Here is a 26,760-nt window from a genome sequence, read left to right as displayed (position 1 = left end):
CACATCACCCAAATTCTTTTCATCCAGTAGGAACCCAGTTCCCTAGTCCTGAGGCATGGGAGAAAAGGGGATGATGGGGTGAAGAGCTTTGACAGTGCTTGCCTGATGTGCACTAAACACTGATAACGTTTACTTCCCAAATGGAGACGGCAAAAAGCATTAATAGGAAGTTATTACATGGATGGTCATAACTATAACTAGACTTCATTAAAAACAGGTTTATATTAAACGTTACCTTAATTTAAGGTTAAATTAAGCTGCTACCAGGAATTCAGCAGCACCTGGATGACAATGTGACAGCACACACGTCTGCCATCAACAAGAGAAGGGAAGGGAATGAACACCCAGTCTCGCTTCCTACTGTAGACAGCTGAACTCCCTCTTCTCCATTTTTAGCTTGAGCTGTGACTGAGCCAGCAGGATTTTTCGTAATATTTTTGCTGTCACAGTGAAGGTGACATCTCATCTTGCAGCTGTTCTTAGTTTTACAGTTTTTCACCCATGGGAATTCGATACTCAGAAGTTTATCCGCGAATAACTCTTTTATAAACTTTAGTCCTATGCAGTGCCAGCACCCAGACCCAGAACCTTTGCATCACAAAGCCTGGAGGATCTTATTATCTCAAAATTCAGTTCTGGATCCCTTACATTAAAAAGTATGTACCCATAAAACTTATTACACTAAAGAGGTGTTAGTAAGGAGGGGCCGCAGACCCAGTGCCTTCAGGCAACACGACGAACAAGAAGGAAGAGACCTGCACTGAATACTGTCTTACAGCACCTAACCAAGGAAACTGTATTTGCTGCTGGTGGGACTATCTACAAGCATCGCAGCTTATAAGTGACTGAATCCTTTCCTGAGACTGCATTTTTAAAATGCTATTTTTTAATGCTATTTTTTTCTGATCTAAAGCATACTGAGAAAACTTTTAAGGCAAAAGAAAGCTAACCAGTCAACAAAGGTGATCTTATTTTCTCTACAGTGTGACAGAACACCTTATTTCTGAATATATTAGCTTCCCTATAGAGGAAATGGGTCATTAGCAGTACTGCATTATTATCAAAATGTATGTAACTCTGACATCTTGACTCTATTTGGTGATTTCTACTGTGTTCCAGATTATTAGTTGTGAGCCCTTTCCTGGCTTGAGACATTTTGGACTAGACATGAGATAACAAACACAGCATACTTGTTTGTTTAAGTCCATCTCTTGTAACTTCTTTCTGTAAATGGAAAACATTCAGCAAAAAGAGTTTTGCAAGCCGAGTCAGGTTTGGTTTTGTTTTTATTTGTGGCACTAACAGACATCAATATTTTACAATATATAATATATAGTCACATTAAATGCAGATGGCTAAATATTCTTGTACTTTCAACATTACATAGCTATACATTTTAAGTTTCAGCTCAAAAAAGAATCTGCCACCACTCTGGTCTGTGATTATAAAAATGTAAATGTACAAACTACTTCTTCAATTTCATTACAATATAGGAAATGTGAAAAAGCATTTTCATTTGTCCTTTTTAAGTTAATCAATTGAGCGAAATATTTTCAAAATATGTACAACAACAACTACCGAAGTAGTTAACATTTGAAAAAGTTGCTGCTATAAATACGCATGACACAACATTCGACAGCCACATGGATTGGAAAGAAAGGCCCAACTTACGCATGACCTGAACAAGACGACAAGAGTCCTGGTCACTGATACAAACCAGCTTCACTTCATTCTGCAGTGCGGGAATGAATTCTAAATCCCGGACCTCTATGCACTACTCTGGATCTCATTTATGACCTTCACAGTCTGCTGCAAATAGAGATCCTCTGAGGTGTCTCAATATTTTTAAAGTGCCGTGAATGTTACTAGGGGTCAGTATATCTCTGTGCATTAGCATTCTATACATCATATCCCATAAGTAACTTTTCAATAGACACTGTCTCACATTCATTATTGATTGCCTGATTTCTCAGAGCTCCACCAGAGATATAAAGTTCATATGATTTTAAAAACCAATGACTCCAGCATATGACAATTTAGGTCCTTCATAATGTACCGTAACGTTTTTCTTGTAATAAGTTTTTTACACATCTTTATTCTGGTTTTCACCCTAATCACTTACAGCCCATTTCCAAATCAGATAAGAAGCAAGTAAATAGTTTGAAGTAGTTAAATATTTTTAACAACTTGAAATGAGTATTACTTTTCAGATAGCTAGCAAAGTTTCTTAATTTTGCCCATAAACACAATTAAGTATTAACACAGTACTGCAGTGTTTATATTCTTATTAACCTGCCAACAAGAATAGTTTATTGGCAACCTTAAATATTCAGAGGCAAAACACAATTCCTTGGCACAGAAGCTTTACAGCAGAGCAACATATTTTCCCCTTACAACCATTATGCAGAAACACACAGAAGATTAACTACAACTTATTTTGGCTTGTAGACAAAAGAATAAACTAAACTTCTTGATGTTTTTTTGCCACTTCAGACCTTGAATGATGATTATGGGTGCATACAGGGTTAGATTTTCCAATTACCCGTTCTTTATAAATGATTCAAACGAGCAGAGGGACCTAGAGAAAAGAAAAGCACATGATCATTCAAGGTATTTTTAAACCTCCAACTGTTGATATTGTTAACCAAATGTTCTCCTGTGGGGCTGTTTTCAAGCTTGGTCTCTTCTTCAGCTCCTAGAGACTACTTAGAGCTTATCTGCTTTTTTTCTGGCTGTATCAGTTGGTCTAGTGAAAGGTGTTCTCCTTCCCTAAAAAATCCACTCTTCACACTCCTTAGGTATTACAGTTGCAATTACATGAATACTTGAATATAGATGAAGTATTTTTCTGTGATCTACCTTCATTTTGTGGAACAAACAGAAACCCTGGCTGTGAGTATGCAATACCTGACAGTGAAAATCTCTTCAGTATCGGTGGTTAGCTGTCACTGGTCATAAAAAATCAATTGATGAGTACTTTGCTGCTTGATAGAATGAAGGAAACTCCCAAAGGCTTTGATTCAGAAAAGACTTAAACAAATGCGCATCTTCCTTCCTAGTCCTCAGGTCATCTAACCATATCCTCAATTTTAAATACATACGCTAGGGTGCTCTTCCAAAATCAAAGTTAATGAGTTTGATTCTATCAGGGAGATATACATTAAGGTCACCACAAAAGCTAAACAGGAATAATGTATTTGATCCAGTCTAATCCTTCTATTTTGGCCTTAGTATCCATGGCAGAAGCTTTATTCTTAGGGAGAAAAATAGGTCACGGTACAAATTATTAACAAGGTGAAGAGTTCAAATTAAATTTTATCTTTCGATTCAAATAGAGTAACAGCATGCAAACAACTGCCTCTCGCTGCTCATGGGAACTAGAATCAGTCTATAGGCTCATTTGACTACCTGCATGTCAAGCTCAGCCAACCTTTCAGTGGGCCTCCTGCCCCAATTCCAGCAGACCGATGCCAACATCAACTGTGGCTTTGAGCCTGTAATCTTTGTCATTGCATCCACAGACACTGATGATCATTCACAATTATGTATCTCTGATGACATGGGAAGAATAGTCCACTGCTTGACATAAAGGTATGGAACTAGGCCATGCTTCCTAGAAGACACTCAGTGTACCATAATCCAGATCGATCCATTACTTGTTGGCAACCGACTTCAAATTAGTCCAGCTTATACCAGGGACTCATTGTAAGGGGTGCAGTAATTGCCTTACCTGGCTCCTTTGATTGCCAACTGAATGATATACTGCACGTATCAAGAGTTCATGTGACTAAATGTCGATGCTGAACACTGGCACAAACGCTTGTGGATACTGTGACGGAGCCAAATTAATTTTTAAAATCCCAGCAAGTAAACAGAAAAGGCTGTTCTAGGTACAGCTCCAATCTTTATTGGAAAACATATTGGAAAACATCTGTAGAACCTTTCTTGCACGTACCATTAGAAAGCGGTCTGAAGAAATCATTCTATCATGAGCAAAAGCCTGTTCTTTAAATATACAATTTGCCTTCCCCACCTTGTGCAGGCACATTTCCCTGCAATATTTCTACCATATCCCTGGGTATAGCTCTACCTAAAACGAGTGGATGGCATATAAGCTAATGCAACTTTCATAGCTGCTTCTTGTTGTGTAAGATTTTCAATCCTGCATGGGCTTGTGCTGCAACTATACCTACAGCTAGATATCTAATGGGTTATTTGCATGCGTAGTTACGTTTTTTTCTGCAGATAATCATGGTAAATCCCAAGGCAAGTTACACAGACACAAAAATATACATGCAATGATGTACAGAATTTCAGAAATCTAGCTAGCTTGGTTTGCATTTGCTAAGACAGAAAGTTTAAAAACTAAACATAAAGATCTTAAGTATGTGGAATTGTGACAAAACTTACTTGATTCAATTTAATGAAAGCACTAGTTCACTTTTAACACCAGAAGTTCAAATGGTATAGCTCCTGAATTTTGCTCACCAGAATTAGCCAAAATTTGGTCTCAGATCAGCTGTTTATTTCCTAGATTCTCCTTTGCACAGGAGGCAGACTGCAGGGCTGAGTAGAAGGCTCGTCGCTAGTGAGACACGTTCATTTCTCAAGACAATGAACCACCAAAGGTACTAGGTCAAGCATCCTGGTTGGTGGCCTCGCTTGACGCCATCTCTCTGACTTGCTGTTATACTTTGGTTCTTGAGCAGACCGTTTTGAAAACTGAATAAAAAGGTTACTTCCTGCACATTGTCAGGTCCTTTCTGGTTTGGTAAGTTAATCCCTTTCCAATAACACGTCTGCATCTCTGTTCCCTTTGGGTAGGATCTGTAGTCTGACCACTTTCTGGCAGGTCTCTCAACTGCGCTGCACTGGGGATGAACCATTTTAATGAGCAGGCCCAACTGGGCTTGGCACCCACAAGAAATTTCCTGTGGGAGTCTGTGGACAGCAACAGTGTGCAATAAAACAGGAGCCGTTTCTTCAAAACAAAGTATGATTTATTTGCCAAAGCAGGCACAGTACTACAAGAAATGGATTAAAGAACAGCCAGGAGACCTATGTGCATACTGTCTTCCCTATACTTGGCATTTCCCTCAGGTAACTATTTTTGCTCCGGTTTGTTTTGGGTGACCCAATTACCGCCTGCGTGGTGCAGACCCTGACTCTCACCAAGGCAGGGTCAGCCTGCGGCAATCTCTCTCCTCCCTTCCTGCACAGTGGGTCTTTTAACCTTAAGGTTCGTGACTTTAGCAAACAGCTGTGTAATCAGGGGAGGAGTGGAGGAGTTCCTTTTTCACAGATATTACTAGAGCTCAAATGTTTGTTGGGATGCTCCTCATCTAGGCAATTGGTTGCTTTTCATGTTTGGTTCCCCTGACAGCCCTGGTTGACCTACTTCCATTGCAAATAACCCCTCATAAATAAGCACAAACTGAGTCACACATAACCAAGCAATGCAGATTCTTCCCAGTTCTCTACAATATTAGCTAAATAAATGACTTCAGTATCAGAAGCCCTTGTTCCAGCAAACTTCGGGAAGACAATGGAAGAGAAACAGACACAGTTACAGAACTGAACTACCTACTCTGCTGTCCAGTTGCAACCAAAATCTTCTAGAAAGGAAAGCCAAAAATGGCTCACACCTCCAAATCATAACATAACAGATCTTTGACAGAAAAGGCAAAACAAAGAAAAAAGTTTGATTTTGCCTGGCACAAAATCACTTGCCAGCCACTCTCTACCAAAAATTCAGTGTTCTGTGGAGACATGTTCTTCAGTTGTTAAGGAAGAAAACCCTGATGTGCAGCTATCATATATTCTCTGCTACCAAGTCAACTTTTGCTGTCACAAGTTGTCCAATCGCAGGGAAGGATCAGAATTCATCTCTCATTTGACTCAGCAAGCTAGGAGAGAGATTAATATGCATTGGATAGAAACTCTTTCAGAAATCTGGCAACATTTTTACTCTTATCAGTGATCAAGGGCATGATATCTTGGATGTCTTTGGCATATCCAAGACCTAGCTTGCATATCCAGTATCACGAAGGACAGCACAGTAATAACAAAATCATACTCTGTCTTGGACAAAACACTGCTCTTTTATTTTCATGAAAGACCTATAGAATAAAAGATATACTCTTCTATAATTTCAGTGTCAGAACTATCAAAAATTACTCCATCTTGAAAATAAAAGAAGACAGGCACAGTATTCAGCAGAATGTATCAGTATATCGCAGAATACATCAGTATATCCAACTTAATTTCATGGTCTGCACTGGCTATCCAACTGTTTTGGAACAAATCCCCAAGGATATGATAAAGACTTGTTTTAATGAGTACAGCTACGGATCTCCTCAGAGACTTCTGCAAGAGTAATGCAGTTGAAAGAACAAAGAATTTGGACATGTCTAGAAAACAACTGCATGAAGCATTCTTGAATGTGCAAATCCCTTTTTTCCTGTAAATTGGTGAAGTGGGGAAATAAAGGTCTGATACTGTTTCTTCATAATTTGTAGTCTCAGAATCATAGAATATTGCAAATTAGAAGGGAACCATAAGGATCATCAAGTCCAACCCCTGTTGGGGGGTTGGGGACTACCTAAAACTAAACCCCATGACTAAGAGCATTGTCCAGATGCTCCTTGAACCCTTGACAGGTTTGGTGCCATGACCAATTCACTGGAGACCCTGTTCCAGTGACTGACCACCCTCTCGGTGAACCACCTTTTCCTAACGTCCCATCTGAACTTCCCCTGACGCAGCTTCATTTCATTGCCTCATGTCCTATTGCTGGTTACAGGAGACAGATCAGCACTTCCCTCTCCACTACCGCCCCTTGAGGAAGGTGCAGACTGCAATGAGGTCACCCCTCAGCCTTCTCTTTTCCAAGCTGAACAACACAAGTCACCTCAGCCACTCCTCATAACACCATGCGTAACACAGATGTAATTTTTCACATGCAAAATAACTGCACATTCAGAGTTCTGATTGCATGCTGATGTGAAGTTCCCTGAAACACTGATTTGTTTGTGTCAGTTGTATGATTCTGTGGAATTTCTGTTTTACCAGAACCAGGATTTTTTGGGCTACTTTTTTAATGTTAAAATTTGATTGTATTTTTTGAATTATTTTAAAAAGGACAAGCAAGGTTAAAGCCTATTTACACATTTATGGTTGGCAACAGCTAAATCATGTGTTGGGAAAACTACATCTGTTTTTGTACATTCCCTAAAGTCCTTGGATTGAAGTCTATTCTTGGATACTGAAGGGTAATATTGGGATGACTACACTAAGGCCAATTGATCTACTTCTCTTCACCAAGAAATGCAGGCTAACTTGAGGTTTGGAAGAACAAATTTTGATCAAAGAGATAAGTGAACTTACTCCAAAAATCACACCTGGAACTGAGCATTTAGCCATCTGGGAGCTGACTAACCTATAGCTGACCGCAGAAGTGAAACACACACCATCCAATTAATAAAGTTCAGACAGACATTAAAATGACCCCACAGTTGTACTGACAGCTCCCAGCATGTGCAACAAAGGTTTAAGTGTTGGGAATCAAGGTCTAGGACACACTACTGAAATGAGGAGAGAATACTTATCCCTAAATTTGCTTCAGGGTCTCACATCTGATCTTTCTTAGGTTCACCTTGTCTAAAGGACATACAGTATTATCTCAGATTCACAAGAATGAAAAGGGCATGAAAATGCTTTCTGAAATTCTATTCATGCTCTTGACGTTCTCATAAAAAAACCCTACGAATTAACTATTTGTATGCTTGCAGATATGCACAGGCATGTTTTAGTCTTAATATTATGCTTTAATAGCTGTTCAAAGGTTTGAAACACACTCCTGATCTTTAATGCAGTTAGAGGAAACAGTGCATGCACCTTCTGATAGCAGAAAGAAATGTGTGGATAGAACAGATCATAAATGGCTCTCAAAACACAGCAAGCCTAGGTTGTTTCACTCACAATAAAAAAACTATAGTACATTTACCTTTCTTAACTTTGCTGCTCCAGCGCCAGAGCGAATGGCCTCCATTAGGGCTTGCCTTGCCTCCACAGGGTTACCTGTAGCCGTGGCAGAAGATTTAGGAGCTGCTGCTGACATCTGAGTGGGAGGTGGTGGTGGTGGCGGCTGGCCAGGGGCTGGTGGGATACAAATCTGCTCTTCTTGAGTGTCTTTGGCCTTCTGCATGGACAGTTCTGCGTTCCTAAAACTCTGCAGCTCTTCAGAGGCCAATGAGGAGATCTGCTCATGATGCAATTGAAAGGAGGTGATTAATATCAAGCATGTAATTATTTGACATTTGATGCACTTTCAGTACCCTGTTTTCACTTTGCTTGAATGATGCAAAACACACAGAACTTTTATTTGCTCATGCGGTTGAACATCTGTTACTACTCACTCACATCACTCAGCTGGGCTGATTACCAGCATCAAGGATTTGGCATGGACTCTGTCTCAGAAACTCAATCTTTTCTACTGTGAGCTCCAGCATCCTGCAACTCTTCTTGGCATGTAAGGTAAGAAATAGGGTTGGACTTGGTATTCATGTGGAAACAACCACAAGGGTTTTGGAATCAGGAAGACATATTAGGGCTGCAGTAGCCATGCAGGAATCTTGTCACTTTTTGTGGTCTGGGCTGCACAGAAATAATCTCAGATGACAGGGAGGCTCTTCTAGATCTGAGCTCTCAGACATGGCTTCATTGAAAAAAATGCTGTTCCACCTGAAGTCTCCAGCCATACTAAAAAAATAATAATAAAATAAACAGGACCACAGAGAACTACGTGAAAGCACTGAGAAAAAAATCAACTGATCGCTTTTCCAAGCATGTTTCTGTGGAACTTCTGAAACTAAAATTTTTGCACGAATTACCAACTTGAAAACTCATCCCACTTAAAACGAATGCAGAGGGAAGGGGCAAGCTTTCAGACTAGCTGGCTTTTCCATCAACTGTCTCAACAAATATTTATGCTGTTAACATTACTAGTAAGAATCACAGTAAATTTTTAGTAATTAAAATGATTTGGTGATTATTAGGAAATTCAGTATCATGTGCCAAACAGGAGGTTTTCAAGCAGATGCATTAGTGTGCCTTTCTCAGAGAAACTGAGGCACAAAGCTTGTCTAGTGAAAAATGAAAGGATTAATCTGCCATTAACTAATCCACATTCAGAGAGCTCCTATATTCTATTCCTTCACTGCACACGCACACACAATACATGGGAATAATGTCATATCAGATAACACATGAACATTCAAGATAACGTGAAAGGGACAGACCTTTCATGATAAACGTCTATATCTCACCCTGTACGCATACAAACATGGTGCTTTAACTAGCACAGGTGACATCGCGTGAAAAAGCAGCATACAGTTTCTAGGCAACTTCCTTTAAACGACAGCAAAAGCTTCTCTGCTGCAGGAAAGTATTGCAAAAAGTCTCTGTGATAATACACCACCACTTCATTGTCAGAGCCTCCTTTACAGAAATTTACATTTACTCCCAATGAATGCAGAATGCAGGTAAGTATGTGTGAAGACATGCTGCCCAGCTTGTCCTGCTCTCAGGCTCAGAGGAAGCTGTACTCTACCTGCAGCAAAGGCAGGAAGGTATTTGAGGGATGAAGTAATTGCCTAACACAGGCAAAAGATTCTATCTAATGGCAGCTATCTGGCTCTGTGCTAATGGCCTGAGTCATGAGGGAAATGGGACCCCCCTTGCCAAATACACATCTTTGGCTGGATCAGAGAACTGAATGAAAACTAAGGCTAGAACAATGCAGCTTTTGGCTATTAGGAGTAAGAGGTGCTTTAATGATGAAGTGAATCTTTCAGACAGAAGGAATCATCCTGCTGCGGTGAAAGTTGATGTCCCACCAACACCAATTACTTGCATAACAACTTGCATGCACCAGCTTATGTTAACAGATAAACAGCAGGCATGAAGAAGTCCTAGTGTGTTTTCAGGTAACTGGGACTGGATGCATATGGTAGGTAATGCAAATATATTAATCTAACTGCATACTCCTAAAGTACAAAAAAGCCCCATTGAAATGTGAAAATAATGAACATTTGATGTCTTCTATGTACACTCCCTGTAATTTGCTTGGACTTCTATGTGCTTCTTTCTCAGCTAAATGCACACCATTTGACAGTGTTAAGTTTTATAGCAGAGGATAGGATCGGACCCACCATGCTAGCTGCATATATCAGATCTGGTCTTGTGTGTCATATTATTTCCCCCTCAACTTCAATCTTTACAGCACAACATTTAGTTTGTGGCATATCTGGGTTTATTCAAAACACCCAGTAGGAACTGATCGTGCTTAAAAGTTCAATCATCATCTTGATTTCTCACCTTTTTCAGCTTCGAGGTGCCACTGTGGCCTCTAATTGCTGCTAGTAGGGCTGAGCGCTCATTCTCTGGCTCAGTATATGAGGGTTTCCTGTGATTGCCGTTCAGTGCACTGTCTGAAACCTAGAATATGAAAAGAATAAACCTCACATTGTTATTAAATATTTACTTAGAGACAGTTTGGAAACACTTGTAAAAATACTTTTGGCACTTCTACCACAATGCAACCTGTGGACACTAATGAGTCTGTCTTCTTTCAGGCCTGCTTTTACAGCCCTTACACTGAACAGGAGACTACGTGTAGACAGTAATGCTGTATTTACAGATGCAGTCCCATATCCCCTGAGCATGAGGTCAGTGGCAAACTAGTATCACCCACTAATACAAAATGCGGTTTTCTTTCAGTGTAGGTATTTACAAGTTTTCTCCATGCTGTGTGTTCCTGCTCTTACATAACACACAAAAATGCTCTTAGGCTACCCTAAATTGCCTCTCCTTTTTGCTGTTTCTCTGCACCCTCTGCCTCTTTTAGGTAGTGCAGCAGCAATGGTGTTGCATAACGTACAGGATGTGCAGAATAAGCAGTGGCTTGGTCTGTATTTTGCCATTATAAATTTTTCAAATGCCTTGTGTACTCCAGCTCACCAGCAACTGTACCTGCTATAAAAGCTGTGGTGTCTGACAGGGTGAATACAGGCTAAAAAAGAGGCTCCACTTTACCTTTCTGAGTTTCTCCTTTCCCCCTGCTGTTTGAATGGCTTCCATTAGGGCACTGTGCAGTGATGTGTCTTTTGGAATTGGTTTTTGGACAATGGGTTTGAATTTCTTCTTTGGTCCAAAGATATTGGTCTGCACATTAACATCCAGTTCAGTGACAGCATTAGTATCCAAATCATCAGGTTTCTCTTCCTGTTCTGACTCTGCATTTAGTTCAGATGAAGCTTTAAGGGAACCAACTTGTACATTGTTAGTGGGAGGCCACTTAGTGGCTCGCAAAGATGAGCTGAATGAGGGTGGGACTCCTTGGAGATCAGGAGACTTGAGAGGCGAGGTTGTGTTACTATGGATCAAAGTCTCACATTTCTGGTCCAACAAAAGATGCATCTTTTTCTCTGCTACACTTTGTTTGCTGTTTAAACCATGATCTTCCAGGCTGTTATCCTTTGAAGAGGATTTGGTAAGTGGGACACTAGCATTCTTTTTATAGACACTCACAGGAGTTGCTTGATTTGACGCCCTGATGTTAACTACTTTGTTTTCCATGCCAGAATTATCACCAGGTATAAACCTGTGGGACGCGTTTTGACTACAAGTAAAAATCCTTGAAAGTGTTTCTCTTGTTTCTGCTGATTCTGTTTCCACAGGGCTATATTTGGCCACAATAATACATCTTTTTGGTGAAACTTCTGCTTCAGTTTTAACCCCTCCGGTCTCTTGCTTATTTTCATCTTTCTCATGATACTCCATAGCGTCAGACTTGAAGTTACTCATGTTGATGTGTCTTGCAATGGCAGAGGCAACATACTGACTTGAAGTTCTCCTGTGTGGCTTTAGAAATGGAAGCTCCGGCTTGTCCTTATTAACAGTGGGGGCCACTGAGACTGTCACCTGAGACTGTGTAACTGGAAGAGGTGGTTTGGTCCTTTCATTCTCAGACTGTCTTTCGGCTACCTGGGTAGTAACAGTTTGTGGTGCTGCAGGTTTTGGAGCAGCAAGACAGACAGGTCTGTGTTCCTGTTTTATAGCAAAGGGCTTTGAGTGTGTGGTGACTGCTGACTTCTTAGGAAGATGCTCAGCAGAGTCATCGCTTTGCTTTTCCATAGAACTTGACCTCCAGAATGCCTTTACTTTCCCAAGATGAATTTCCTCATTTTCATCAATAGAGGTACCTGGTATGTGCTTACTGACACATGTGTTTGGGCCTATGAGGTTGCCTAGTTCATCTATCTTAATGGCACCAGTGGAGAGGGAAACTCCTCTGTCAAAATGTTTTAGTTCAGGTTTGGGAGGAACAACTTTAAAGGTTGTCAAACCCATTTTAGGTTCATAGTTTGTTCCCAAATTCTGGGCACGATGACACCATGTGGGTGTTGATGGGACTTCTTCTACTTCAATTTTTTTTGATGGTGGCCATTTGATTTCTAATTCTGATTTACTTTTTTTCAGAGATCTTTCCCTGTTATTACATTCATTAAATGGATTTATCTTCTCTTTTGCTGTACTGATTTCAGCTGTGGTCTTGGAGTGAGGTGGAATCAGCTTAGATTTACATTCCTCAGACTTTACACCATGTTTGGGGGGAGGTTCCAGTCGTAAGTTCTTCTCACTTCTTTTTTCAAAGGAGCATGTGAGAGATTCAAACATATCTCTCCTCTGTTCCACAGGCAAGTGACTGAATTCATTTTCAGATGGCTGCTGATGAACTAGGTCCTTGGGTATGCATACAGCCCCACCATCTGTATGTCCCTTATCGAAGGAACCTGCATCGTTGTTTTTATTTGTAAAGTTTCCTGTATTAACAGAGTCAGCTGAGATATTTTGTGAAACCCTTGTCTCTGTCTCATGATTTCCAGCTGAGACCGAGGTGCCAACTTCTGGAGCATCGTCTATGACTGTTACTGGAACAGAAACGGTAACATCTTGGGCAGCCTCAACTTTTCTGATGTGTGGGCTCAACACTTCATTGATGTACCCGGAGTCGGAGTTACTTATACTATCCACTGCTGCAAAATACACATACAACATTACATATAGGCAGTATTTAGACAATATGACTTTAAATTACACAAACAGGCAGGACAAGCTTAAGCAGATCAGATATTTCAGTTAAACTAAAACTAACAGGAATATATTTATGCCTGTATTACAAAAAAGGAGAGATCTGGGGCCTTTTTATTGTCTGGTTGCTGATTAGGACCAGCCAAATATTCCTGCAGTCCTCGTGCTTCAGCCAGTGGGAAACATACAAATGCAGCTGAAAGCAGAATTTAATCTATTGTTCATACCTTATCTTTGACTAAGTTCTCTCAGTGATAAACATTTCACCACATGACTCCAAAGCAGAAACATTTCTGAGAAACACTGAGTGACTCCAAATTATGTTTCCCAGACCTAGTTAGTAATAACAGCCCATCTGAAGGATTTTCTTGAGCAAGCAAACAAAGAAACAGTACTCGTATTTTTTCTCCATTCTTCTCCCCCTTCATTACCAGTGACTCTAGAAGCCTCATTGTGCAAGAAGCTTAACTCCCCTCTCAAATTTGCTGGTATAAATCAAGGGTTACAACACAGAAAATAAGAAATTGCAGTGTTAGAGAACTCGCAGAATTTAAATCATAATCAAAGTCCACTGCAGAAGTACTGAAATAAAGATGGGAAGCTTTAAACAAGTGTTCAACATCGTTTGGTTACAAACCATTAACAGAGAAACATTTTTATCACTGTAGAAAAGGAGGAGCACAATATGACATTTTAACTCTTCTCACCATTTCTTTGCATGTTTTACAAATTTTAACTAATACATCTGCTAATGCAGAGGAAGTATTAGGTACAAAAACGTCCTCCTTCCCTCTACTTTTTTTATGATAAAATACAAAACAAAGGCATTGTTCACTAAACACAGAGCTAAATTCACAACTGACTTAGCTTCACTGAAGAAAGTATACGAAAGTATACCAAATTTGGCCCATAAAATGTGGCCATAAACTGCTGTTCATCTCTTTTTGGCAGCAGACACTGAAATACTGTGACAATCTGATAAGCAGCTTGAGAAATATTCAGTGCGAGCCCATAATGAGAAGCTGCACCAGAAGCGAAGGGAGAGCAGCCACTTTGGGTGGACCACATTCTCTTAGACCCGTGAGTTGCTCCCAGTGACCTTTGTGACAAATGTGCAGGTGTCTCGGAGCCCAGTTTGACTCTGCATCTCCTGTCTATGACTCTATCTTTTGTACGTCAGAGATAACACACTTCCCTACCTTCTAAATGTTCATCCAGGCCAGCCAAAGTCCACTGAAGTTGTGCAGCAATATCCTCATCCTCATGCTTAGCCAAAGCCATTCCTTCATCTCTCCTGCTAAATGAAAGAGGAGAAAAAGTCTGGGTTTCCCCCTTTTTTCACTTTGCCCTGTTGCTCTGAAATACACTCTGATTTCAGCTCCTTTGGTTCCATTGGCGTTCTGAAACTCATTCCCGAAAGCAGGAAAAAATGTGCAGCCTTAGAGGCACAAGCTACCACACTGACATGTCCACATCCAGGAAGGATCTCTGTGGTGCCTGTGCACACTCAGAGCGCTGGCCATCAAAAAAATAGGGTTAATAAAACCTGTTGCAAAGAAATATGTAGCTTCACTGTGAAGTATGCATCTCAGCTGGGCTGCAGGAAAGCAGTGTATGCCCAGGCAAAGGTTTTGCATATCCACATAACTGTAAAGCAGACCACCAGCCATCCTGTGTACACGCTGTGCCAATTTATCCGCAAATTAATTAAATAAAAATCGCATGGCAATGAAAAATACATACAGCAAAGTACTGTTAGACAATCACTCTGCATCCTGAGGGGAGGAAGGGAAGGAGGAAAGAGAAAATAATCCCTTGAGAGACGTTTCTAATGAAACATATCAAGGGCCCTGGTTTTGCCATGGTTTTTGATGAATTTTACAATGATCTAAAGCAAGTCTGAAATCAGAATAAGTGCCAAGTCTTGTCTTGGCTTATTTAAAAAAAAAAAAAAAAAAAAAAAGAAAAAGCAGAAAAATCCTAGCAAAAAATCACCACTAAAATTTAAAACAAAATGCATGGCAACCTGTTACACAGCAGACCTGTTTCTTAGGAAGAAAAATCTTGGCCAGGAGAGCTTTTCTATCTAAATAATTGAGGTTAGCATTTCAGATTGGGCAATTCACTTTTTCCAGCTACCTGTTCCTCACCTGAATTTTAGACACTGTTGTCTGTGACACTGTATCCAACTTTTGCCCTTGTGATTAGCCTATTGAAAAAATAATTTTCCATTCTAGCCACACCTAAACAAACTCTGCTCAGGAAAAACACATTTGCCCTTTTCAAGATCAAACCCTTAATGTGACAGACAGAGTAATAGATGATGGTTTTTTTCTGGCAGTTTGTCAAACAATACCTGAAAAAGGCCATTTTTTCTGCTGTCTTTTGAGATAATCTGAATAAAAATTCAGGGGTGTTTCCTGACATTGATTTAAACGATGTCTAACAGTGTGCTCCCTTTTTTGCTATTTTCTTGTTTCATTCTTCCCTTGCTCTTAGCAGGACCAACTGAAAGCACATGTTGAAGCATTTTATTTCACTTTATTTTCTATTTATTTATTTTTGCATTCACCTTTCCTTCTTTTATGTTTTTTGTAATAGTCCTGGAACCCGACTCTCCTACTCGCACCTAAAATGCCTTGCACTTACAAAGCTGAGTTCCTGTATGTGGGATCAATGAAAACAGCAACACACATCTGCAAAGAAGCCTTCCAAAACGTTTTTCACGTACACATCCTTTTCCTAAACAGAGAACAATTCAAGGTGGCAAAGCTATGTATGTGCCTAAGTGGTTTCCTAAACTGGAATCTAAGACAGAAACCTGTATTGGTTGTTGGAATATGGAGGAAAAGACACCGCTCTGTGACTGGAATAAAACTTCTTCCAGCGTTTGCCATTGACCTGAGTGTTGACAGGCCCTGAACATCCCCAGAAGTCAATGTGAACTGACAGTACTCCAGCCCAGCACCCACACTGCAAGACTCATGGTAAACTGAGAAGGTTCCATTTGAATATGAGAAGAAACTTCTTTACTTTGAGGGTGCCAGAGCACTGGAACAGGCTGCCCGGAGAGGCTGTGGAGTCTCCTTCTCTGGAGACATTCAAAACCTGCCTGGACACATCCCTGTGTGATCTGCTCTGGGTGAACCTGCTTTAGCAGCTGGGTTGGACTAGATGATCTCCAGAGGCCCCTTTGAACCCCAACCATTCTGTCATTCTGTGATTCCCCCTGATGGATTAAGAGAAAGGTGGCACAGATCAGACCAAGTCTCCAGGGGAGGCAACTGGCACTGTAAGACCGCAATCCTACTGTACTCTGAAGAACACACACATAGATACACAAATCAATGAGACCACTCATCTGAGCAATCTAACAAAAAAAGATAAAAGCTTACTGCAGCATTCAGATTAGGACAGAAGTCTGGCAAAGAAAAAGCTCCACTTGAAGTTGGCACAAAGAATGAACCAACTGAATTTCATGTTGTTTATGCAGTGGAAAGTTTTCCAAAATTAATAAGAAGTACTTGTTCTCCTCTGAGTGCATTTTAAACCAATGTGTTTGGAAACTCAGAGCATTTTTGATGGGAGAATCATTCAGGCCGCACCAGCTAAGTAACAGGTCTATCTAGCACGGAAGGCAAATATTGCTCTTCTTCTTTAGAAAGCTGGTCTTGTGGGATCACTGTCCACAGCTGGAAGCAAATTCCTGGTACACAGTGAGACTCTTTCCCTAAGGTACCGTGAAGGAGCTATTTCCACAACCTTGGAAGAAAAATGTGTAAATCCATATTTATCAGACAATGAGACCTAATTTCATGAAGGCCATGCCAGCTCACCACCTTCTTGGTACCTGATCGTGCCTTTCTATCTATTGCCTGACTGCTCTACAATACACCCAAAATCTGAACTACTAAGGTTGTCTGTGCTGGGCTTTCTCCAGGAAATAATGGAAACTATTGGCTTGAAAATTTTATGGGCAGTTATCTAGGAAAATGTCTTTGGGATGGGAACAGGATTTCCTGGGCTCCAACCATGCAGTGTCTGGTCCATTGGACTGACCAGATCTTTTCTCACGTCAATCAATTGGAATCTTTCAATGCCTCTTATAGCAAAATTATCTTCTTGATGGACGCAACAATCAGCAGAGGTCTCTCTCATTATCCTCTGTGCACTTACGCAGTGACTCTACATAATTTGCCTCTAAATCTCTTCTTCAATCTCCTTATCTAGACAAGTGGGATAATAATATGCAATTCACAGATTTTTTTCTGAAGGAAAGAGAACAATGCAGTGAAAATGAAAGGATTCTTATTTGCTCTTACAGAGGGAGCTTCAGAAAAAGCAGATGTTTTCTTTTGCATTTCCAGATTCCTAAAAGAGCTATTGTTCAACTCATCTCCAAACTTACCTACAAAGGAAGCCAGAAGGTATACATTAATCTCAAGGATCTTCTTAAAGTTCTTAGAATCAAGAATTTTAAATGTGATATGTATTTTGTGAGGTGAAAGTTTGGTAGTTTCCAGTAGCTCACAGGATTTACAAATATGCCTACGATGACTCTTACAACAGTATTCGGGAAAGGAAAACAAAAGGGCTTCTAATGTTTTTCATAGCCATCTTTCCCTTCTAACCCTATTCACTTTTGTTGACAGCTCTGTTTTGGTCAGAATCCAATAAAAATATGAATTATTCCGATACCATGTTTTACATTCTGGATAAACATTACTAGTGGTATTTTCTCACACACACTTTTTTTGACTTAGGGGAGAACTTGATAACCTTTATGCTGCCATTCTGGTAAAACGTGAGGCACTAGAAATATAGCACTGGTGGGCATTTAGCACAAGTTCGAAATGGCAAACGTGCATGGTCCCTGGAAGCCTGTGCACTTATTACTTATGTAGATTAGCAGAGATTTGTGCAAGAGCACAGAATGAAGCAAAGTGACTACTAAACTACAGCCTTTAGTGTTCCACTGAGCTCGGGCTACAACACATAACTACTCCTCAACAGTCATTTGCACAGTTGGAGATAAAATGAAACTTACAGCAGCATTTAATCAAATGAGTGCCACGGGACATGGACACTTATGAGAAAGTTTACATTCTAAGAAAGAGAGAAAATTCTCTGAAAAACCTAGCTGGAAATGCTGCATTAAAAAGACTAGTGGTAAGACAATGGATTTACAATGACAGAAATTTATTAAATTATTAAATTATTAAAACCGACCCAAGTGTCTTCGGGCACTCCTCAGAAGTTCTGGTGAGCCTCATGTATGGTACCAGACGTATAGACCACAACTCCCACTGTAACTGCTTAAACACAACACAGACCCGTGTAACTGCAGAGAAGGGACTGAGGAAGAGTTTCAGTTGTCTAAACTCAGGCATTTGGTGCCATTTGAAACACTGCAGGATATTCTGTCTGGGGCTGGGAGACATAATGTGGAAGACAGGGAGACCCATGTCCTGCTGGTGTGGCAGCAGGCAAGAAGAAACTGCAGTAGACATCTTTCAGGTTAATTGAATGTGACCTGAAAGTCTCATTCATTTTGCACTCCTGTGAATTTTTTACTAGCTGGGGAGAGAAGACAGAGCCATTGCAAATAACAGAGTCAAATCCAGACAGGCACACGGTGCCGAAGCACACACCGGGACGTAGTGACCACTACAAGGCTGTTCAATGGATGAGAGCATCCAGTTTCTTGCATGTGTCCTAGGCAGCTAACAGAGATTGACCAACATGGCAAGCTGATGTTATGGTTACTCCAGACTGCGCTTTAGAGTAGCGGGGCTCCTTTCCCAGCTCTGGTAATCTTCTCAGCCTGATACTGGGGAATTACATCAACACGTCGGTATGTATCCAAATTTGTCCTCTTCAAAATGCATCCACAATATTCTCCTCTTACACAAATGATAGAAAGAGAAATGCTTCTTCCTTGGATATATATCAAGGTGCTTGTTAAAAAAAGAGACTAGTGCTGAAGGGTTTTAAGTTGTAGAAAGTATAGCTGAAGCTTTTTGAATACAACTTTCTATTCAACCAGGCCAGAAAGATGTCACTAAGTAAACTCAAGGTGTTTATATTTCTGTGTTTTTGAGTGATGAAGCCAAGTACTCTTCAAAAGCGGAGGTAACTATTTTCCAGCTTTAATCAACAGTTCACAAAATCTTTTGGACTATTTTTCCATTCTTTGCATTTCTATATGACATTACTAGAAGACCTTTTCTATTTCCTTCCAAGGATGGAATATAACAGCAGGAGAGCAGCTAGTATAAATGGTGGACTTTCTGGAGACCTAAGCTATGACAGTGATATTTTCCATTTCTAAGCACAAAGTTTCAATATTCAAATGACCAAAGCCTGTTAAAATGCAAAATCTGTAGACTGAAGAACCAACTTAGGGCTGGTTAGATAGCAAAGTCATCACTTGTTTTTGATGCAAGATTTCTGAAGGTAGTAGGCAACTAGGAAAAGGAAAAAGCACATGGTCATACTCTGTTGAATGCCAGATAACTGCAAGAGGGTACATTTAGCTTAGATATAAGGAAGCAATTACTCCCTGTGAGGGTGATGATGCACTGGAACAGGCTGCCCAGAGGAGCTGTGGATGGCCCATTACTGGAATTGTTCAAGACCATGCTGGACGGAGCTTTGAGAAACCTGGTCTAGTGGAAGGTGACCATGCTCATGGCAGGGCAGTTGGAACTAGATGATCTTTAATGACCCTCCCAACCGAAACCATTCTACAACTCTATGATAACCTTGTTTTTTATGTTCTTCAATGAGAGACAAAAGAAAAGCTGCACATACTTTTTGAGAGCTATGCACAGATACAATTTCCACTTCAAATTTTTAGTTTGTGTTCTGTTTCTAGTTCTGTGGGACTGCATCACACTTACAAAGGTTTTTAGACTGCATTTATATCTGTGCTGATTAAAAATAATCAGAGACTGAATTAAATTATTTTCCAATCTTAGAACACACAGGTTCAGCGGTGCCTTCAGATATAACACCACCCAATTAAAAAGAAGAACTTGCAAATATAGACAGAGGAGGAAAATGAAGAAATTTTTCAGCAGCAGCTGGGTTTATGGTCCTTTTACAGTCCTCCTCCATGGTTACTGTCAAAAATCTAACCAGGAAGCAAACAAAAATGCTTTTTCCTAGTATCTTTTTGTGTTTTAATGCTAGAAATCCCTAAGCTTGTAACATACCAGGGTGACTTAAGCTTCCAGAGTCCCCTGACATATGTCAGTTCCAGAGTCCTGCTGCATAAGCAGCAGCTTGCAGCTGCTATATAGCTGGAAGCGTGTCCCCGCTACCCCCTCCTCACATGGGCTGCTGGCAACAGCTTCTCAATGGGGAAGCCTGCAGGTGGACAGCCTTGTCAGAAATAGTCAGGAAAGTGTGGTGATTTAAATCTCAATACAGCCACATCACCTGTGTAACATAACAGCGCAAGTTGAAGACAGTAAAGTGAGGTTAAATAACTTTTCTTGGTTTAGACAGAAAAAATAAGAAACAGAGCAAGGACCCCAGCCTTTCTTTCCTGGAGGCCAGCACTACACCTTTAGCAACCTGAGCTGCTTCCTAACATGTAAAATATACCAAAGTACATGGCATTTTTCCAGTGGATGAGTTGAACAGAAAGGCTAATCTGCATTCTGCCTCTATAAAGACTGTGTCTATTACTTAACCATAATATCATTAGCATCTTCCCTCCATGAAGATCTGCCAGCAAAAAAGTTCATGAGAGTATCCAAATTTAAAGAGTTTTCTGGAACAAGGAGAAAGGGAAAGCCAGAGATAAGGAAGGAAATTAGCAAAACTATGTAAGAAGCAGAGGCTTGCAAATCTCTCAGACATCTGGGTCTTAATTAAGTAATTTTTCATCCCTGAAGTTCTCCCGACCGCTTTAACTCTTCCTGTACCTTCCTCCCTCTTAAAACCACATTTCTGTTTTCAAAAAAGTAAACCAAGTGCCTCCCCAGCTAAAATGAAACCTATCCTATAGGGAAATAACAGAATAAAAGTTTCCCATATTTTTCAGAGACAAGTGAAATGTAATTATACAGAACATGTTTGTGCACAAAGAGCTATACATAATACATACATACACTGCTATTTTTTATTACAGTTTTCCTCTTTCCTTCCTGCCTGCCTTCTACCATTCACTACTAAATTTTTTCTTCCTCTGACCAGTTTCATTGCTGAATTCTCTACAGCTACTGACTTTTCCTTCCCTCTTACCCTTCCCAAGTCGAACCTTGTAACACTTGCATTTGAATGGGCTGAGAATTAAGCAGAACAAGTTCATGCACCCCTATCCTTTCAAGCTTTTGTTTTACACTAATAACTCATCGAAACCCTTTTGCAGCAAACAGTGAGTATTTCTCAGGTTTGTAACAAAGAGGATTCTTCTCCTTCTACTCCCAACAGCTTCAACTACCCCAACCAGAGCCAAAGGTAACAAATTACCCCAAGAGAAAGGGAGGAAATGGGATTATCTCTGTCCAGACCCACAGCATGAACAGATCTCAGGGGGGTTCCCCCACCCTCACCCTATGCCCTCCACCAGCTGCACGTGAAAGAATATTCCTCTCTCATGGCTACTGAAACAGAAACCCAAGGGAGGGGAAAATCCCTTCAAGATCTTTGGAAGGTATTTTATCTTTTTGTCTCAGACAAGATTGTATTTATTCATCTTTATAACTGCCAAGTTTCCTTTACATTTTAAAAATATTTCTATTTTAAAAATATTTTAATACATTTAAAACCTTTTCGAAATTGAAAAAAAAGTTTTGTATTTTAAAGTGGTTTTCCTACTCTCAGAGAGGCTGGTGGCATCACTCACTCTTAAGAACCCTTTTAAAACTCTCATTTCACTTGCTTGTAACTTAGAGAAATTATCTATCTTTGCTAGGTGGCAGTCCAAATGTGACAATTTCAATTATGTCCATGATCACTCTATTATTTTATTTAAGCCAAAATGGTTAAATGTCTTCCAAGAACAGAGTTTGGATGAAAAGGAGAGCTGCATTCTGATACAGCATTCTGATACATGAAATGCCACTTAATGCTCAGTCCTCTGAAAAATGAAAAAAGGGTTCCTGTGTGGTCTAACAAGTCACTAGTCTGCCTTGACTCCCTGCACATCAGATCTCCTTCTCTAAAATCAGATAACGCTACATCTTCATTTTAAGTGAGTACTGTGCCGAGAAAGGAATTAAAGTCTGCACAGCACATGAATACTGGTGTGGTGAGTGACATAAAAACAGTAAAAGGAAATTAAGTAGTCCTGTCTCCAGAAGAGAATTTGAACTGAGGGTGAACGGTGGTATACCTGCTTTATTAACTGAGCTCTGAAACTTAGAAATAAAATAAAATAAAACAGAGTATGATCACTTTAAACAGAGACTTTATCCTACTGTACAAAAGGGGGGAATTAAGGTTAAAGGGAGGAAGCTAAGGTTACACAGACAGCCTTAATATTAATGTTACCTAACCTTGAGCGTGTGACCTAGCATCCCTAATAATATTATTTTAACATAATTTTTAATGTGTAATTATTTATAAAGCTCCAGACAGTAGGTGTGCATGATGCTTTATAGGCATATAAAATGGTCTGATCCCTGCCCCTAGGAGCTTGTGTGATGACACCATAGATGGGATGGGAAAGGAGGGGTACGGGAGGACAGAGTTGCAACACTGTGAGATCATGAGATGTACTTACTGCTACATAAGCAACATTTCAGCTTCTCTGTGGTTTTCTTGTTACTCATTTAACACTATATATTAAAATTTGGTGAACAGATACATAACACAAAGAAATCAACCGTAAGGAAGGATATGAAGAAAGAGAACTATGTAGTACAGTGTTCAGTCAGCAGTTAATATTAAAACATTCACAGCCAAACTTTGCATGTAGTCAATTATTTATATGGGGTTAGCCCTTGGCACGTCCAGCTGAGGTCTGGATTCTGCTCCACCAGGCACTGTACAAATATGTTGTGAGATACGACAGCTGTGTTATGGCTTTTTCCGTAAAAAAAAAACCCATCAGTGGCTGAAAGGGATATCAGAGGTGGAGAGACAAAGATGGTTTAACAGGTTAGAGGCAGAGCCAAGGGTAGAACTAGAGTGTTCTGAGATTTGATTTGATAGTCTACATGTTAATTAATATGTGTATTTGGATTGAGATTGCTTGAACAAGAACCCCAAAGGAAAACAAAAGACAGTGCACTTGCAAGCTGCTCACATGTACTGGAAAACAAAACCATGGAGGAAAGACCTCAGCTTGGAAACCTCTGAATCCAGGGATCTTATTTTAGAAATTTCTTTGCTTTGGGAACTGAACAGGATTTGAGCTCTGCTGTGGTTGTCATTTCTGTGTGTGCACAGCCCGCAATACGTGCCATTTCTGACCTGGCTATACTATTATGTTGCTATATGCGGACAAACCTATTGCATGATGAAGACTGTACCCTTAAATGCTCTCACTTTCCTTGACTTCAGTGGTAGATGAGGTGCAGACCCTCCTGTGATGTTCTAATGCTATCAGACATTTCAGCTGTGCACAGACCACCCAGGACACCCAATAAACAATTCCAGAAAACCTAAGAAAAATGAATTTAAAACTAAACATACAATTAACCAAAGTAAGCAATATGGCAAAATCATCTTGACCTCCTGGAGCACAGGCTAAGCCCCTGGACCAAACCAAGGTAAGAACTGTGGAGTTGATTGTACTTTTCCCTGTAGTTCTTCACAGTGCACATGCAAAGAATCACTTGGGCTTTCTTTATAGCCCTAAACGCTCCAAGTATAAATTGCTTCCACTTTAAGGGCACTTTTCACAGCCCACAGAGTACAAAATAATTTTAGTATACAGCATATAAATTCTTAGGAATTAGTTATTTCACTGGGTGAAAAGCCCAAGTTTTAGTCAGATTTACAATTTAAAAGGATGAGCTAAATATTCCCACTATTCTGATTAACCTTTTTTTCCCAAGCCTCAGCCAAATTAGTCACTAAATAAAATTTCAGGCTTCACTGGAGTTCAGACTCAAGGAGGACTTCGACTCACTACTACTAACCACTGCTTCTTTACAGTAGCTACGTGTTCTCCCAATTTTTCTTGTCTTCCTTTTAGAATTGAGTTAGATGGCATTACACAGACTAGAAGACAGAAACAAATTAATAAACTCCATGTAAAATTTTCCTTTAAGTTTTGTAGCTTCTGACATATATTTAACACTCTGTGTAGCTTGGTATCAGTTATTCACATGAATGGCACTTTGACTTGTCTGGGAATTTAGGAGGCTGGTTTTGTCCTGAAAGCAGCCCGTTCATCGTAAGAACTACAAACAATCTCAGAGCTCCCAAAAAAAATTATTAGTGGAGTGGCAGCTGTTTTGACAGTGGAAGTTGAAACTGATGTTCTCCAAATTTGGCTGTACTCAAATTTGTACTCAGAACTGATTTACATCCCACTAAAACAAGAATTTCATACAAATAGGTTTAAAAAAACCTCATTTTTTTCCTTCCCTCTACACTTAGGAAGTGGCTTTTGAAAACTTAGCAAGTTGACCTCAAAAGCAGAATTTTCAAAGCTGGTTTGTTTACAAACATAGGTTAGGAGTGGAATTAGATTTACCTTCAAATATTACTGGCACATTCAGAGCATAAAAGTTTAAAAGATACTACTGTCAGCATTGCTGCTGTGGCAATCTAAGTGGTTGCTAATATAAGATTAAAATAAATCACAAATGTTAAGTTTCTGCTATATCCTAAAATTGATCTGAAGAAATTTTACTGTCTCAAAGCCTAAAAACCAAATAGAATTTATGAAAAATAACTGCACTCCCCAGACAACAACTGTCTCCAATAGAACTTATGAAAAATAACCATGCTCCCCCAACAACAGTAACTCTCGCCCATTTCAGTCTAAGCCCACTCTTTTGAAATTATGGACGTATTAGATGCAGAATATTCAGCACCACAAAATCACAGAAAATATTAAGTTGGAAGCCTAGCCCAACCTTCTGCTCCAAGCAGGACTAATTTCAAAGCCAGACCAAGCTGTCCAAGGCTTTGCCTGGCTACATTCTGGAACCTCCAGGCATGGAGATTCCTTGACCTCTCTGGGCAGCCTCTTCCACTGCTTAACCACTCCTGTTTCGAGGAATTTCCTCCTTACGTTCAATTTTTATTTCCTTTACAGCAGCTGGTGACGGCTGCCTCTTGTCTTTCAACTGCGTATTGCTGAGAAGCTTCACAGTCCTCCTTCAGTTTAGGGAGAGACTGCAATCAGGTCCCTCCTTACCCACATTGCTTTTGCAAGGTGAACAACCCAGTTGCCTCCTCTCCACCTCACACCTCGTGTGCTCCAGCACCCCAGCCCTCTCCATGGCTCTTCTCGGGACCCTCTCCAGTTTGCCAATCTCTCTCTTGAACAGGGGCCCCGGTGCTATGGCACTGGCCTCACAGAGGCCGAGCAAGGGGAGCAATCACCTCCCCAGTTGCGACAGGCCGTACACCACGCCACCCTTCAGCTTCCACTCCTTTGGCTCAGCCGGACCCCAGAGCAGCAGTCCTGACAGCGTCTTATGAAGCGTCCCGTTGCCTCTTCTACATTCACTTTTTCCAGCTACTGAAAACTTTGTGTGGTGAATGTGCAATGTACAGAACATATATCTTTGGCTGAAGCGAAAGATGGAGAGAATACAGACTTCCAAGAGGGAGTGTGTCACTTCATGACCTGCGGTGACATTTTCTTTTACTAAAAAAATAAAGGAAGTCCAAACTATTTTTCACTGATTATGATTGTTCTTACAGGCTTTTGTCGTTGCTCAACATTATGGTAACTTCTTCCCCCACCACTCAGCGTGCATGTGTGCTTTCCTAACCAGTTTAGACCCCACATTTTGAGGAAAGTTGAGATTCCTTAGTGTTCTTACAAGGCCCAATCTAAGTCTACTGAAATAAATAGGTTGCTTTTTTGGATCAGGTCTGGAAAGTTAATTGCAGTTACTATACTAGCCTATCTAATCCACCAAATAAAGACCGCTCAGGACCTAAGAAACTGTAAAATGAGAATTCAGGAGAAAAACATATTGTCAAGCAAGTATCTAAGTGAGGCTTGACCTTGTCCCTATTGATACTGACGGATAAAGAAAAGCCCTGATATCATTCCAATAGGTTAAATACTGACTTTGGCCTAATTTATCCCTAATTTATCACCCACTGAATGATCCAAGATGAAGTTCTCCCTCAGAAATGTGAGGAAGGAAATAACTAGGTCATGAAACATGCTCTTATGAAGGGGCTACAGATTAGCAGCTGAATGGAGACCAGAAAGCACAGACTTTGTGTCAACTGAGAATTCAGAGGAATTTCTGGCCCCTGTCCCATGACTCCGCAGCATCACACAGAGCGGATCCCTGTCAGTATTACCAGGCCACCCTCCTTGCTGGAGGCACAGCTTCCTATTTGGCCAGTTTGTATTTGCAAAGTCCTATAAATTTTGGGTTCCCTTTGCAGCCCTGCCACCAACTATGTGAGTTTTGGCAAACAAACAGTGTCAGAGTCACTTGTGCTTGAAGG

General features: G+C 40.3%; 1 protein-coding gene across 1 annotated transcript in view; it reads right to left on the bottom strand.

Annotated features, from left to right (window-relative positions):
• Positions 1–1,268: 1,268 nt before the first annotated feature.
• Positions 1,269–26,760, bottom strand: part of COBL (cordon-bleu WH2 repeat protein) — a 169,064-nt gene continuing 143,572 nt past the window's right edge. Inside the window, 5 exon segments of the mRNA XM_082044127.1 lie at positions 1,269–2,578; positions 8,006–8,260; positions 10,378–10,497; positions 11,095–13,097; positions 14,352–14,449. Coding sequence (XP_081900253.1) covers positions 2,561–2,578; positions 8,006–8,260; positions 10,378–10,497; positions 11,095–13,097; positions 14,352–14,449 — 2,494 coding nt within the window. The 3' untranslated portion in view covers positions 1,269–2,560.

This window comes from Streptopelia decaocto (assembly GCF_964273445.1).
Source record: "Streptopelia decaocto genome assembly, chromosome: 2".
Taxonomy (NCBI): domain Eukaryota; kingdom Metazoa; phylum Chordata; class Aves; order Columbiformes; family Columbidae; genus Streptopelia; species Streptopelia decaocto.
The sequence above is the reverse complement of the archived record's forward strand: the minus strand, read 5'-3'. Positions and strand labels throughout refer to the sequence as shown.